Source organism: Nannospalax galili, unplaced genomic scaffold (genome assembly GCF_000622305.1).
Source record: "Nannospalax galili isolate Female #2095 unplaced genomic scaffold, S.galili_v1.0 scaffold281, whole genome shotgun sequence".
Lineage (NCBI taxonomy): Eukaryota > Metazoa > Chordata > Mammalia > Rodentia > Spalacidae > Nannospalax > Nannospalax galili.
The window spans coordinates 221,797-236,994 of NW_008349068.1; the positions used below are offsets into that span (position 1 = coordinate 221,797).

At 40.8% G+C, this 15,198-nt stretch overlaps 1 protein-coding gene across 11 annotated transcripts in view; it reads left to right on the forward strand.

The window, feature by feature from the left end:
• Nbeal1 (neurobeachin like 1) overlaps nt 1-15,198 on the forward strand; it is a 260,021-nt gene that overhangs the window by 166,854 nt on the left and 77,969 nt on the right. For all 11 annotated transcript variants that reach the window (XR_003851600.1, XR_003851601.1, XM_029569970.1 and 8 more), the window contains 3 exons: nt 481-638; nt 2,789-2,913; nt 5,380-5,506. Coding sequence is in view for 9 of the 11 variants with exons in the window: in XM_029569970.1 (XP_029425830.1) it covers nt 481-638; nt 2,789-2,913; nt 5,380-5,506 (410 nt within the window). In the remaining 2 variants the exon portion in view is untranslated. The remainder of the gene's footprint in view (nt 1-480; nt 639-2,788; nt 2,914-5,379; nt 5,507-15,198) is intronic.

The following is a 15,198-nucleotide window of genomic DNA, read 5'->3' on the forward strand; positions in this document are numbered from 1 at the left end:
TATATTACAAGTGTCTAGACAGGGAACTAGAAAAAAGTCAGAACAGGGCAATTTTTAAATGTTCATGAGAGTCCATTGGAATTTCCTGACAGGGCTTCCAAAAGCATCCCTCTGTTGGGTTCTTCCTCATTTTTCATTTGTCTTCCAAGGCTGGACTCTAGAGTGATGGATTCAGGATTTGCTTTCAGGTATTTTGATAGCTGTTGGAGTGGTTAGAATCAGTGTCAGTTCCCTCTCAAAGGCTTCTAGATAGGGGGAGAAAACAAATTTATCCATCATTTTAGAACAATAGCAGGTTGTCTCCCTTAGCTACAGGTGGGCACTACAGTATTGGAGACCAAGATTTGAAGTCTTGCATCTGAGCAGCACTTTCTGGTTAGGAACAAAATCATCAATGAGAAATAATTGTCAGCTCCTTTTTCTTAGAATTATTTTATTGGTTAAATTTAAATATATTACTCAGTGCTCTTATTCTTTCAGGAGTTTTTTGTGGAGCCATTTAATCGAAAAGCACGCCAAGAGAACTTAAGGTACAATAATATGCTTAAACAACTTAGCAGTCAGCAGTTGGCTGCCCTTAGATGCTGGAAGGCAATAAGGCTCTATCTTACAAGTGAAAGAGGCCCTTGGGCTGAAAGGTAGGTACATATAATTTATTACTATTTAAAATTTTTTTGATTTATTTTTATTTTTTTGTGAATGAGTGTGTTGCCTGCATGTGTATAAGTGCACCCGTGTCATGCAGTACCCAATGGAGGATAGAAAAGGGCGTTGGATCTCCTGGAACTGGAGTTACAGACAGTTGTTAGCAACCATGTGGGTGCTGGGATTTGAACCTGGGTCTTCTGCAAGAATAGCCACTGTTCTTAACCTTTGAGCCATCTTTCCAGCCCCCATATTATTTTTTACTTAGAACTCTGAGCTTAAAGTTTTATGCAAATATATATATATATCAGTACTTCATTCCTCTTTATGGCTAAATAATAAATATTATATAGCTATTCACTTTTTATGTTTTCATCAGCTAATGAAAGGGTAAACATTTAGTTTTCTACTTTTTTTGTTTGTTTTTGACAGGATCTCTCTAGTCTCAGTCCGCCTGAAAGTCACTATGTAGACCAGGCTGGCCTCAATTTCTCAGATAGCCACCTGTCTCTACCCCCCAAGGGTGGGATTAAGGCTAGTTTTCTACTTTTGAGGTACTGTGATTAGTGCTGCTATGAGCAGTTGTGTAAGTGTTGGTTTGAGTTTTTACTTTTAATCCTTTTGAGTATATAACACAAGTGTAATTGATGGCTCATAGTCCATGTTTCATTTATCAAAGAATTGTCACTTTTCCACAACTGCTCCATCATTTCTTGTTCCCAGTAACTAGTATTTGTTTTCCCATTTCTCCTCATTCTGACCAATACTTGTCATTTTCTGATTTAAAAAATACTTTGGATTTATTTTTTTATGTATATGAGTATTTGATCTGTATGTGTGTAAGTGCACCTGTATGTACAGTGCTCATGTCATGTCGTTCAGAAGAAGATGTTGGATCCCCTGGAACTGGAGTTGCTGAAAGTTGTTACCCACCTTGTGGGTGCTGAGAGCTGAACCTGGGTCCTCTGTGAGAGCAGCCAGTGCCCTTAGATGCTCAGCCATCTCCCCATCCCCCATTTTCTAATTTTTTCAAATGGCCCTCCTAGTGGATGCAAAGTAGTATCTTACAATTTTGCTTTCTGTTATCTTAATAACTAATTATATTGAGCACCTTTCCATGTGCTTGTTATCTATTTATATGTCATCTTTTGGAGAAATATTGGCTCCTTTCCTTTGCTCATTTGTTTTACTTCTTATTTATGTATATATATATTCCCAATAATAGACCCCCATCAGATGATTTGCTAATATGTAGATTATCTTTTTACTTTCTTGGTAGTGGCCTTTGTTATACAAATGTTACCAATTTTGATAAAAATTCAGGGTTTTTTCCTTGTCTTGCATGTTCTTTGGTAGCATATTTAAGAAAACATACCCAAGTCCAAGATCATAAAACTTTACCTTTATCTTTTCTTCTAAGACTTTTTCAGTCTTTGCTCTTATATTTAGATCCCTGATTCATTTGTATATAATTATAGTGTCATTATTTGTAATAAAATTACTTTTAATATTGTATTTAGAACTATATTGTTATGGTTATGAACTTCCATTTACTAGTAAAAGAGTAATCAAGCTTTAAGTCTGAAAGTCTGTGTTTAAGTCTTAGTTATTTACCAGTAAACCTCATGAAATTTTGGGTAAATAATTTATACAGGATGTTCCTTGTGTATAAACTGTAGCTTCACATATATATTTTAATTTTCTAGACCATTGTCAGGATGATAAATTTGAATAGTAAATTTTTCAATTAATTGTTAGTATTCAAATTCACATATATTTTAATTTTCTAGACCATTGTCAGGATGATAAATTTGAATAGTAAATTTTTCAATTAATTGTTAGTATTCAAAATAATTTTCATTATACATTTGCATACATATATGTCATTGTACTTATTTTCATTTATCTTCCACTCTACTGTTCTCCTCAAAATTTATACCAACTTTACTTTTCCTGGAATCAAACCCAGGGCTTTGTGCATGATAGGCAAGTGCTCTACCATTGAGCTATAGCCCTACCTCTTAAACATTTTGAAAATGTTGCTAAATAATTGAGAAGTACATGCTACTTTTGTACGTCCTTTTAACCAACCAGTCTTTGTAACTCTAAATAATTTCACTTGCTTTATTATGAATGTTTCTAGGAAACTGAATCGAATTCACTGGAAACTAGCTAATGTAGAAAATTATTCCCGCATGAGACTTAAACTGGTGCCGAATTACAATTTCAAAACACATGAGGAGGCTAGTGCCTTAAGAGATAATTTAGGTGAGTTCTAGTATCTGCTTATATATTATAGAGATGATGTTAGTGGGCTGGTATTGTCTGGTTATTTTTAAGATGTTTACTTATGAAGAAAGAGGTGTAGCATATTAAAGCCGATATATAAATGGTTCTTTGTATTCACATTTCGCCTACATTTGAGTTTGTTTTTCCATTGAGTGTAAAATTCCGAAGAATACCCAAATATTTTCGCTATTAAATTTTACTATATTTTGCCAAGCATGATATTGTATGCCTTTAATCCCAAAACTTGGGAAGCAGAGGCAGGTGGTCTCTGTGAAATTGAGGTCAGCCTGTTCTACATAGTAAGTTCCAGGCCAACTGGGCTACAGAGAGACCCTGTCTCAAAAAAAGCAAAAACAAAACAAAAAATTAACTGTATTTCATATGAACTGATATGTTTTGACACGATTTGCCAAGCAATGCCCCTCTCTCTTAGACTGTTAGATATAATTAGTGTTTTTAGTTAAAAACTTCCCAAGTTAGAACTTTGTTTTATAGCCTGCTTTTATTTATTTTATTTCCTTTTTATAAAATATATTTTTGAGACAGGGTCTTCCTGTAGCACCAGCTGGCCTAGGGAAATGAGTGCCAATTTTTAGATTTTTTAAAAAAATTTAACATATTGACCAATACACTTGATACTACAAAATTAAAGCCATAGTGCCTGTCATTTAGGTGCCTATATTCTCAATAAATCACATATGATGATTTTTTTCCATTAATGCAAAATAGTGTTTCTATTGTATCTTATATTGCAGCAACCAGTAGTGTAGGCTTTTCTTTGTCAGTATCCCCACTCCCTCTCCTCATCCCTCTATACATGAATATAGGTAGAACTTTGTGCCCTTTTTTCTTGATCTCAGTTATTTTAGTCAGTAAAACCAATGTCCTTTCTCCTGTTTTCATTTCAGTTCTGCTCATTACATATTCTTAAAATTTTATTATGGGCCGGGCGTGGTGGCACACGCCTTTAATCCCAGCACTTGGGAGGCAGAGGAAGGCAGATCTCTGTGAGTTCAAGGCCAGCCTGGTCTACATAGTGAATTTCAGGACAGCTGGGGCTACAGGGAGACCCTGTCTCAAAAAGACCAAAAAAAAAAAAAAAAATTATTACTAAGCATAGTGGGAACAATAAAACTATACAGATAGGGAAAATATTGTACATTTCATTGTGAAATTGAAGGTAGTAAAAATCCAGTAGAAGCAGCCTTTAAACCTATAAAATAGCTCCCTGAAGTATGCATACTTCAGAATTAAGTGCAGATTAATTTTGCTTACTTATGATAAATATTTTGATCAGGTACCAAATTCAGGGTTTTCTTTTATTTTAAAAAGTATTTTATTTTACTTTTCTAGTACTGCTTTCTAAGTAACTCATTGCAAATTTACAGACTGGTGTTTATATTATGGACTTTTCTATAAAAATTTATTTGAAATATTATTATTTTTATTTTATGTGTATGAGTATATTGCCTGCATGTAAATAAGTGCACCCATGTCATGCCATGCCCATAGAGGTTAGAAGAGGTCATTGTTAGGGTTCCAAACAGCAGCAGTTTCCCCCCTCCCCAACAGGGACCTCACCTTGACCTTTGGAGTCAAGGGAAACAAACTGCTGACAAGCAGCCTGCCTTTCCTCTGATCTCCAAAGATAAGATAAGCAGATTCTACCTGATAACCAGAGATTTTAGAAGTTGTTTATCACAACAAGCTTTTCTCTTATCTTAAGAGAGAAAAAGTAAACACTTCCAGACCCTAATCCCACCTGGCAGACTGAACGGAGCCAGGCTTTTCCTGCTTCCCCCTCCCTGATTTCTCCCCCAAACATTCTCCCCTTCCACACCCTAAAGCCCCCATATATAGTCCCAGCTCACAACCCGTGGGCTGGCATCTTTCCCTGACATCTTTCCCTTCCCTGAGGGAAAGGTGCCCCGTGCGAAATAAATCTGTATCCCGCTGAGAATTCCATCTGTGCCTCAGTGCCTTCCTCCATCCTTGCCACCTGCTAGCTCTCTCCAACATTCCTATCTGTCATTGGATCCCCTGAACTGGAGTTATGGAGGATAGTTAGCTGCCATGTGGGTGCTGGGAATTGAATCCCTATCCTCTGCAAAAGCAGCCAATGCTCTTAATGGTTGAGCTATCTCTCCAGTCCCTGAAATAAAATTTTTAATAGAAAGCCCATTAGGATTTCCAAATAGCTAGTTTGTAAAGTGTCTTTTGGAACATGATCACTTATAAATTACGGAATTTCAGTAGCCAAGAAGAAAGTTTATTCTTACATTACCAAACCCCGGTCCTCTGCAAGAGCAGCCAATGCTCTTAACCACTGAGCCATCTCTCCAGCTCCAACTTTCTTATATATTGTGTATATTTAAGTTAGAAGATATAGAAGTGCTCTAATACTAATTGATACTTCTTTTTAATAAATACTTTTTGTTTAAATAGGTGTGCATTACTTACAGCCTTCCAATGATTCATTGCTTTTGGAAGTAGTGAAACAAGTTAAAGTTGGTGATGTGGAGGAAGATAAATTAGAACTTCTTGAAGAAGACTTAACAGCCGGAGTAAACATGTATGTATGAGTATTTAAAAGAATTTAAAATTATTTTGTTCTAAGAAATGAGATTGTAAAATTGTGGATTATGGGGGACTGGGGAGATGGCTCAACAGTAAAGAGCACTGGCTGCTCCTGCGGAAGACTAGGGTTTGGCTCCCAGTACCCACATGGTTACTAACAACCATCCCTAACTCCAGTTTTAGGATATTCGAAGCACTCTTCTGATTTACACAGGCATTGCATGACACAGGTACTCCTACATACTTGCAGGCAATACACTCATCCACATAAATAAAAATAATATATTTTCTAAAAATTGTGGATTTTCTTGAGAGTCTATTTTTCCATTGTTCCAACAGTTAATACTATGCCAGCTATTATGAATCTTTTAGTATTTACTGAGACTATTTAGGAAGGTTCTTTGATCTGGGATAACTGAAAACTTCATTTTGAAATTAGAAAACATGTGTGACTAAAAAGAAAAGGAGGGCTGGAGAGATGGCTCAGCAGTTAAGAGCACTTGTTGCTTAAGAAGAAATGGAGCAGGCTACAAAGATGGCCCAGTCAGTAAGAGTCTGCTGTGCTAGTATGAGGACCTGCATGCACATCCCCAACACCCATGTAAGAGCTAGGTGTGGTGGCACATTCCTGTAACCACAGCGCAGGGAGGTTGGGGTGCAGAGGGCAGAGACAAGCAAATCCCTCTAAATTGCTTGCCAACTAGTCTAACTTATCAGTGATTTACAGATTCAGTGAGAGGCTTTGTCTCAGAAGCCAAGGTGGAAAGTAATAGAGGAATACACCTCATGTCAGCTCAATAGAGGAAGACACCTCATGTCACCTCTTGTTGCCATCCATACATGCATATGTATTTGCATGCACACATACACTATAAACACACAATGAAAAAAATTAATTAGTTCAATAGCCTTAGGAATGTTTAACCACCTTTGGCTTCACCTTCTTTGTTTTTAGATTATCATTTAGAATTTTTAATACACTGTACATATAATTTTGAAGAAATAATGGCAAGAAAAATGTCTGTACATATTCAATACAGATGTAATCTCTTGTCCTTTTCGGATCTCCCTGCTTCACTTTTCCTCTTTGTCTCCTTGGCACCCAGTAATTCCTCTTTTCTTTTTCATCTCTCATGTATTCTAATGCCCTCCCCATCCCATCTCCTGACTTGTCGTTTTACTGTCTCATGAGCCCCTGTCAAGTTTCCTGGCTTCAATAAGCACTTAATTCTAGTGAAATATAAATTTAACATTTAGACTTCAGTATATATATATATATATATGTGTGTGTGTGTGTGTGTGTGTGTGTGTATATATATATATATGAGAGCGAGCGAACCATGTTACCTCACTTAATCTAAGCGTTTCTAGTCTATCCATTTTCCTGAAAATTTCATAGTTTCTTTCTTTTTTTTTTTTTGTCTTTTTGAAACAGGGTCTCCTGTAGCCCCAGCTGTCCTGGAACTCACTATGTAGACCAGGCTGGCCTCCAACTCACAAATATCCACCTGCCTCTGCTTCCCAAGTGCTGGGATTAAAGGCATGTGCCACCACGCCCAGCCTCATAGTTTCATTTTTATGCTGAATAAAATTCCATTGTTGTATGCTGGCTTTATGTTTTTCAGTTTTAAAATTTTGTTTATATTTATGTATTATGTGTCTGTGCACGCACATGTGCTCAGACGTGAGCATGTGTCCCATGGTACACGTGTGAAGGTCATAGGAGAACTTACAGGAGTGAGTTCTTTCCTTCCACTGTGTGACTTCCAGGGATCAAACTCAGGTCATCAGACTTGGAAGCAAGCTCCTTACTCACTGAGTAATCTCACAGGCACTGCTAGCTTTACTTTGTTAAATAAAATTTTAGTTTCCATGAAGTGCAATTTATTGTTGGTTTCTTAGACTTTTAATACCTACATTAAGAAACCATTGCATAATCCAGAGTATTTGAATTTCCTCATCCATTCTATTCTGAGAGTTATAATTAATTATTAATTTAGATCTTTTATATATTTAGAGTTTATTTTTTTGTATATAATGTGATATAAGGATCCAGATTCTTACATGTCACTTTTTTCTTTTCACATTTGAAATATCTTCCTTTCTTCAGCCTGATTCATTAGGTAGTAGACTTATTTTAAACTAAAAGCCTGTTGAATAAAAGTAGACTGCAGATTATTTATTCAAGTTATTGATTGCTTCCTTTGTTACTATAAATATTGAAATTTTGTCATTTAGATGAACATTCTTTGCAATAAAAATGGTAACCATAAAATCTGCTCCTTTCCCCCTTCCTTGTCCTCCTTTCCCCCTTCCTTCTTTTTTTTCCTCCTTCTTAGCTTAAGTAAAACTAATACTAAGCTTACTGGCTTTGTAAAATCCATCTGAATCAAAATCAGACCTAGTCATTGCTATTCTAGGCATGAGGTATATGTGAAATATCTAGACTTAAAGACAAGTAGCTTGAAAGATTTGCTTGAATAATATTCTGTAAGTGGTAGGAATTCCCATTTCTTTCCTTGGCAATTAAAATCACCTAGACATTCAGAAGATTGTTCTCTTCTGATTGTTCCACAAAGAAATACAAATGGGAACATTATTTATTTACTTTTTATTATTTTCTTACTATTTTTTATAGATTTTTTGTGTGTATTTCATATAGAACATCCCAGTCTTATTCATCTTTGTACCTGAATCCCAAATGGGACCCTCCCATAGCCCCTGCCACCCCCCTACTGGAGCCCATATACTCTGTCATCCCTGTTACTGTCCACTGTGTTATCAGGGCCCCCAGCCCTTACCCTGTGCAAGTCCATCCACTGAATCTGATCAGCCTATCTAGAGAGCCTTGTTCTAGGAAGATCAGCTCTTCCTCATCTAGCAGCAATCAGTTACCAACATTCCTTTAGATAAGATTAGGGTCTGCTGTTCATTTTCCCAGTTCTATGCTGGGTTACTGTCTGGGAGTCTCTTGAGCCACTCTGGCCAATAACTCAAAGGAACATATCTCCTGTCTGGCATTGTTTCTTGTTATGTAGCCTTTAGCTATATACATGGACTCTTAAAGAATTATACTAGTCACTTTAATCTTTGGTTATACTTTTCCTTTTGGGTGTTTAAGACCATACAGTTGGCCCAGATTAACCAATTTATTTTTACTCTTAAGGTCATTTGAGGATCTGTTCCTCGGGGCTCACATGGGCTTGGGAGGAGCCCCTGGCTCCTTTCTTTTACCACATCCATCTGTGTGAAAATAAGTCAAAGTTCCTGCTCGAATGTGGCTGGCTTCACTTGGAAGCATAGAGGAAATGATTCCTCTGTGTTGACCCTCCTCTCTGTAGACTGGACACTGGTTCAAGTCTGTCTGGTGGGGTCTCCAGGGCCTCTTTGATCAAGAGGACAGGTGACTCACCACTGTTATAGGACATTTTGAGAGATGATCCCTAGTTCCCTGGAACTTAGTCAACCTTGGAGGGCAAGGAGCAAAAATTGTACTTTTAAGTCCCTCTGACTAGATTAGTATAGGTCTCAAAGTATGGCTGTTAAAACATCCAAGAAGGTTAGTTCCACCACTCTGGTACTTTTAATTACCATGCACTATGTAGGTAAAGCTTGAGAAAAAACCAATCATTCTCCAGTAAACCTTGACTAGACATATATTATGTTCCTTGAGCTAGTTGTATGTATAATTTGTTAGTAGGTTGTTGGACTAATATGGTTCCCTCTGTTTATTTTTAAAAAACTAGCTAGGAATTAGTTCTCTCTCTCATTGTCTAACCCTTCCACCATGGTTGCCCCATTTTCCCCATTTCTCCATTAATAATACCCTTCTCCTATGGCCTCTCCTTCATTGAGCTCATTCTTTCCCTTTATCCCCAAGGTTCCTTGTATAACCCTCCTTCCCCCCACCCATTAAAATAACCCCATTTTTATCCATATCCCCTTTATTAATACCTGTTTCCTATGTTCTCCTCTTTCAGGTTCTTTCTTTTCCTTTACCTCTCTGATTTCTTTTCATTATCCTGGTTTCTGTAGTTATGTCTGGCTACATACTCACTTATAAGGATTTGGTGCTAGGATCCACATATGATGGAGAACATACGTCATTTGTTTTTCTGAGTCTGTGTTACTTAGTATAACAGTTTCTAGTTCCATCCAGTTACTTGCAAATTTCATTATTTCATCTTTCTTTACTGCTGAGTAGAACTCCATCGTATAAATGAACCACATTTTCATTATCCACTTGTCAGCTGAAGGACATTTAGGCTCTTTTCATCTTTTAGCTATTGTGAAAAGAGCAGCAACAAACATGGATGTACAAGTGTTTCTGCAATAGGATAAGTTCCTTGTGTATATGCCAAGGAGTGGTATAACTGGGTCAAATGGTAGGTTCATTTGTAGTTTTAAAAAATATTTTATTATTTTTATTTTATGTGTATGAGTGTGTTTCCTGCATGTATGTGAGTATACCTATGTTGTGCAATGCCACGGAGGTCAGAAGAGGGCTTTGGATTCCCCTGGAACTGGAGTTAAGGACTGTTTGTAGCCGCCATATGGGTGTTGGGAATTGAACCTGGGTCATCAGCAAGAGCAGTCAGTGCAATTAACCACTGAGCCATCTCTCTAGCCCCTCATTTGTAGTTTTTTTGTTATTTTGTCTTTTTTTTTTTTCCCCTTTTTTATTTTCAGAACTGAGGACCGAACTCAAGGCCATGCGCTTGCTAGGCAAGCACTCTACTACTGAGCTAAGTCCCCAGCCCCTTCATTTGTAGTTTTTTAAGAGTTCTCCACACTGCTTTCATAGGGATTGATCACGCTTGCTATCCCACCAGCAGTGGATGAACATTTCTTTTCCCCACATCCTCTCCAACATTTGGTATCGTTTGGCCTCTTGGGGTAAGATGAAATCTTAAAGTGGTTTTAATTTGTATTTCCCTAATTACTAATCATGTTGAATCCCTTTTAAGATGCTTCTTAGCCGTCTTTTTTTCTTCTTTTGAGATCTCTCTGTTCAGCTCCTTAGCCCATCTTTTAATTGGGTTACTTCCTGTATTGATTCTTTGTTTCTTGAGTTCATTTTATATTCTGGATGTTATGTATTCTGTCAGATGTGTCGCTGGTGAAGATTTTCTCCCACTCTATGGGTTTTCTCTTCACTTCCTTGGTTGCTTCTTTTGATGTACAGAAGCTTTTTAATTTAATGAGGTCCCATTTGTTGATTCTTGACCTTGTTTCCTGAGCAATAGCTGTCAAGTTTAGAAAATCCTTTCCTACACTTACATCTTCTAGATTATTCCCAATGTTTTCTTCTGACACTTTCAGAGTTTCAGGCTTCACATTGAGGTCTTTGATCCATTTGGAGTTGACTTTTGTGCAAGGTGAAAGATAGGGGTTCAGTTTCATTCTTCTACAGGTGGAGATCCAGTTTTGTCAGCACCATTTGCTGAACATGCTGTCTTTCCTCCAGTGCATGTTCTTGTTCCCTTTGTCAAATATCAAGTGGCTGAAATTGCATGTACTCATATTTGGGTCTTCAGTTTTATTCCATTGATGTATGGGTCTATTTTTGTGCCAGCACCATGTTGTTTTTATGAATATAGCTCTGCAATACAGTTTAAAACCTCGTGTAGTAATCCCCCCGGCATTGCTCTTAGTGCTCATGGTTGCTTTGGCTATCCAAGGTCTTTTATGCTCCCATATGAATCTTAGGATTTTTTTTCCAATTCTTGAAAATGTCATAGGGGTTTTGATTGGCATTGCATTGAATCTGTAATGTCTTTTTGTAGGATGGTCTTTTTCACAATATTAATTCTTCCAATCCATGAGCATGGGAGGTCCTTCATCTTCTAGTGTTGTCTTAGTTTGTTTCTTCATTGCTGTGACAAAATACTCTGACCAATACCAACTTGGGGAAGAAAGGGTTTATTCAGCTTACATCTCCCAGGTCGTGGTTCATCAGGGAGCCCAAGATAGAAACTCAGGGCAGGAACCTGGAAGCAGGAGCTGGAGCACAGGCCATGGAGGAATGCTGCTTACTGGCTTGCTCTCCTGGCCCCTGCTCAGCCTGCTTTCTTATGCAACACAGGCCCACCTGCCCAGGGGTGGTGTTGCAGGTTTCTTCGCAGGTCCAGCCCATGAGGGACTGCAGGAAATGAGGGTTCTGGCTGAGGTGGGGGTGAGTGGTGTGGAATCAACACACAGATTCCAGGAGTTGGGTGAGAGCAGGCACTAGGTGAGGTGCTGCAGACTTGTTTATCGCTGGGTAGTGCAAGCCTTATATACCTCTCCCCCTGCCCCCAGTGTCCCATAAGTTGGTGTATCACTTCCTGATAGATCCCCTCGTCTGGGCAGATTGTAGGTTGGTTATTTTGCGGAAGCGCGGGCTGTGCTCTCAAAGTGGAAGCTGTGCTCCCTAGTGCAGCCTGTGCTTAGACCTGGCACTTCTCCTACATATCCATCCCTTTTTATTATAGAAAGGTCAGTGGGAGCTGAGGGTCTTTGCCTCAACATAGTTGACCCCACCTCAGAGGACACCCAGCTTGATGGACTCTGCCTATCTTAGGTCATCCTGACCATCAGGATCTTACCCGTCATTGACTACCAGCCCTCGAAGGGTGTGACCTCTGGGATGACCATGTGAGGGAGGAGGAGGGCAAGAAATTACACAGCCGCTTCTTGGATGTCAGGAAGCCAGACCTGTCGGACTTTGGGGGGGGGTGTTGAAGTCTGGATCCTTGAGTGTTTTGAGAACCTGATACACCGAGTAATTTACTTGGTTTTGTCTGTGGAAGTGTAAACAAGGCATTTTATGAGCAAGAAAAGAATCGGGAGTGCACTGGGTCCATGGAGGACACCTGACCCCTCGGGAGGGGAGGGGTGGAGGCCCTGTAGGACACTGTAGTCTCTGAACTGTCTTTTACTAAGGGAGACCAGATTTTGAGGCCCCATAAGGAGCCCTGGCTTCGGTTTCTACAAAAGTCACCTGTTGTGATGTTAAAGAGGGAGTGACAGTGAGAGACATTAGGGGAGGATGGGTTAAGAACTTGGTTGAAGCAGAGCGATCCTGCAAGGGACCATGTGCCATTTATGGGCGGACACATGAACCAATTCCATCGTGGGGAGACCGAGGGATTCATTAGTAGTAAAGAGAACTGGGAAAGCGGGTGACTGTTCATCTACAGGGAGGATCAGAGGTGGTAAGGGGACCAATGCCAAGAGATCCAAAGCCTGGGAAGAAGCACAGCCAAAGGACAAAAGGGTGTCAAGGATAATGAAACCGGAAAAGGATGTCATGGCTTATCAAACTCGCAGTTGTGCCTGGTCTCTAGATGGGTTTCCATAGCTGGCCGGATGTCTCTCGATGGAATCCAGATGGGGGTTGTAGCGTCCTGTGGAAAAATACAGGCGTATCCTCATCCTCATGTCAGGACGGGGTCTGGTTTCTGCCACAGGGATGAAATTGGATCTCTCCACCTAACTAGTGGCAGGGGAATAGCCCGAGGCAAGCAGGACCGATGTTTGTATGCTGGACTGAGATCCCCATCATCAAACATGAGGAAATTAAGGTGGAACAAAGCCTCAGTAAAAGCCAGGTGAGGGTCACGTTTGGCCTCAGCCGAGGGGCTTTTAGCCAGGAGGGACTTAAGTGTCCTTTTGGTCCTTTTGACAATGGCTTGTCCTTGTGGGTTATAGGGAATACCAAAGGTATGTTTGATTCCCCAGGAGGAAACAAATTTATTGAATTCTTGGGAGGAATAAGCGGGCCCATTATCAGTCTTAAGTGCCCAGGGTATGCCCATGATTAACATAGCAGACTTTATAGCTTTAATGGCATGTATAGTCTTTTCCCCTGAGAACACTAAAGCATAAGTAAGGGAAGAGCATGTGTCAACTATAACATGAATGAATCTCAATTTCCCAAAAAGGGGGGTAGTGAGTCACATCCATGTATGGTCTTTTCCCCTGAGAGAGCTAAAGCATAAATAAGGGAGGAGCATGTGTCAACTATAATATGAACGAATCTCAATAGTATCAAACCATGGGGATTCACTCCTCCCCAGTTAAGGGGCCCGAGAGACATAAGCAGGGCACAGGTTGCACATGAACAGACAAGGTGTTTGCATTGGGACACGGGGATTTCTGGAAGGAGTTTATGAATACTCTGAGGGGACAGGTGGAATTGTTGATGTAAAGCTCTTGCTTGTTCTAACAGGCTAGAGTGGACTGTCTTGATCAGGGCATCTGTGATGGCATTCCCTGAGCTAGGATAACAGGAAGTGTGGTATGTGAGTGGATTTTTGAGTGGAGAACTTGCTCAAAATACGGGCAGTCAGAGCCTGATTCGTTGGTGGCTTTGTGGATGAGTGCAAGGTCTGTGAGAGGGGTGGGCACCCATGGCTGTTGTGTAGCATTGGGCCAACATTAACCGGAAAGGCAGACATGGGCTGGCAAGGGGCAATAAGGGGTGGGCGGGCTATGTAGAAGGTGAAGGGCAGGCCTAGCAGAAAGAGCTACAGGTAGATGTGCAGCCATGAAGGTGGCCCGGTGCGGGTTGTAGTACTAGTAGTCACTGCTCAGTGCGGCCTACACCCCCTGCTGGAGGATCTGCAGAGTCTCCTACCCCATCCCCTCCAGGTGCAGCCTCCACCACCACCGCTTTCCAAGCCCAGCCCCAGCTCGGCCTTACTGGCACTGCTGCGGCCCATCTATCCCCCCCCCCAAGCTCTGGGAGAGCGGCCTGGCGCCCCAGTGGTCCCTGCTGCTACCGGAGGAGGAGGTGGCGAGCCGGGGGGAGGAGGAGAAAGAAAGCGAGCTGGGAGGCTTTAAGGCTGGCAATAATGCCTGGAGGCTACAGAGGGGAAAGGGGAGCACAGTAGCATCAGGTTCTCTACTGAAGTGTTTTTGAGCTCGCCACAAAATTCAAAGGCAAGGGTGAGTACCAAGAGGCACAAAGGAAGCAAACAAGGACCGTGTTCCACTCGGACATAAACTGCCCCAACATGAAAAGGTGTATCAGATCCAAATGTCTTGTGCTTAGTGAGGGACTTCTGAAGGCCGGGACCCCTTCAGCCGTATGCTCACACGGTGTCTCCGGAACAGGCAACAGGATGACCCGAAGCCTGGGCTCTGAGTTCGCGGTGGATCAGCCCTTATGTGAACTCACCAGGACGAACCAAGAAGGGAAAGGTGCCAACGTGGGCTTTGGAACCACGCGGCAGAGTGTGCCTTCCTGATTTAACAACAAATATGACAAACAGGGTGGAGGGGACAGAGGAGGGGGCCACTTGCTTACTCTCAAGCAGCCAAATGGACAGAAAAAACCCGGGGCCTACTCACCAAATGAACTGAAGTTGGGGGTTGTCCCCAACGTCGGGGGGGCTGGGAACCTTGTTTGTGGGGGTCCTTCCCCACATGCAGCACTATGGGGGCCAAGGAGGGGGAGTGCGCTGCCCAACCCTCTGTTTCCTAGGAACCACCAAGGAGGCAGGGAGTCTTGTCAAGCAGGAGCTCGTTTATTAAGCTTTAGGCAAGTGCTTATATACATTTGTGAGCATTGAGGGTCCCTCCCTTTACTCCACCCGGGGTTTGATTGGTCATGATCACAGGACTTAATTAGCATTTTAGGTTTCAATTTCCCAGAGCTGTCAGGTTCCAATCTCTCCATGACAAAATTTCTATTTCACAGAA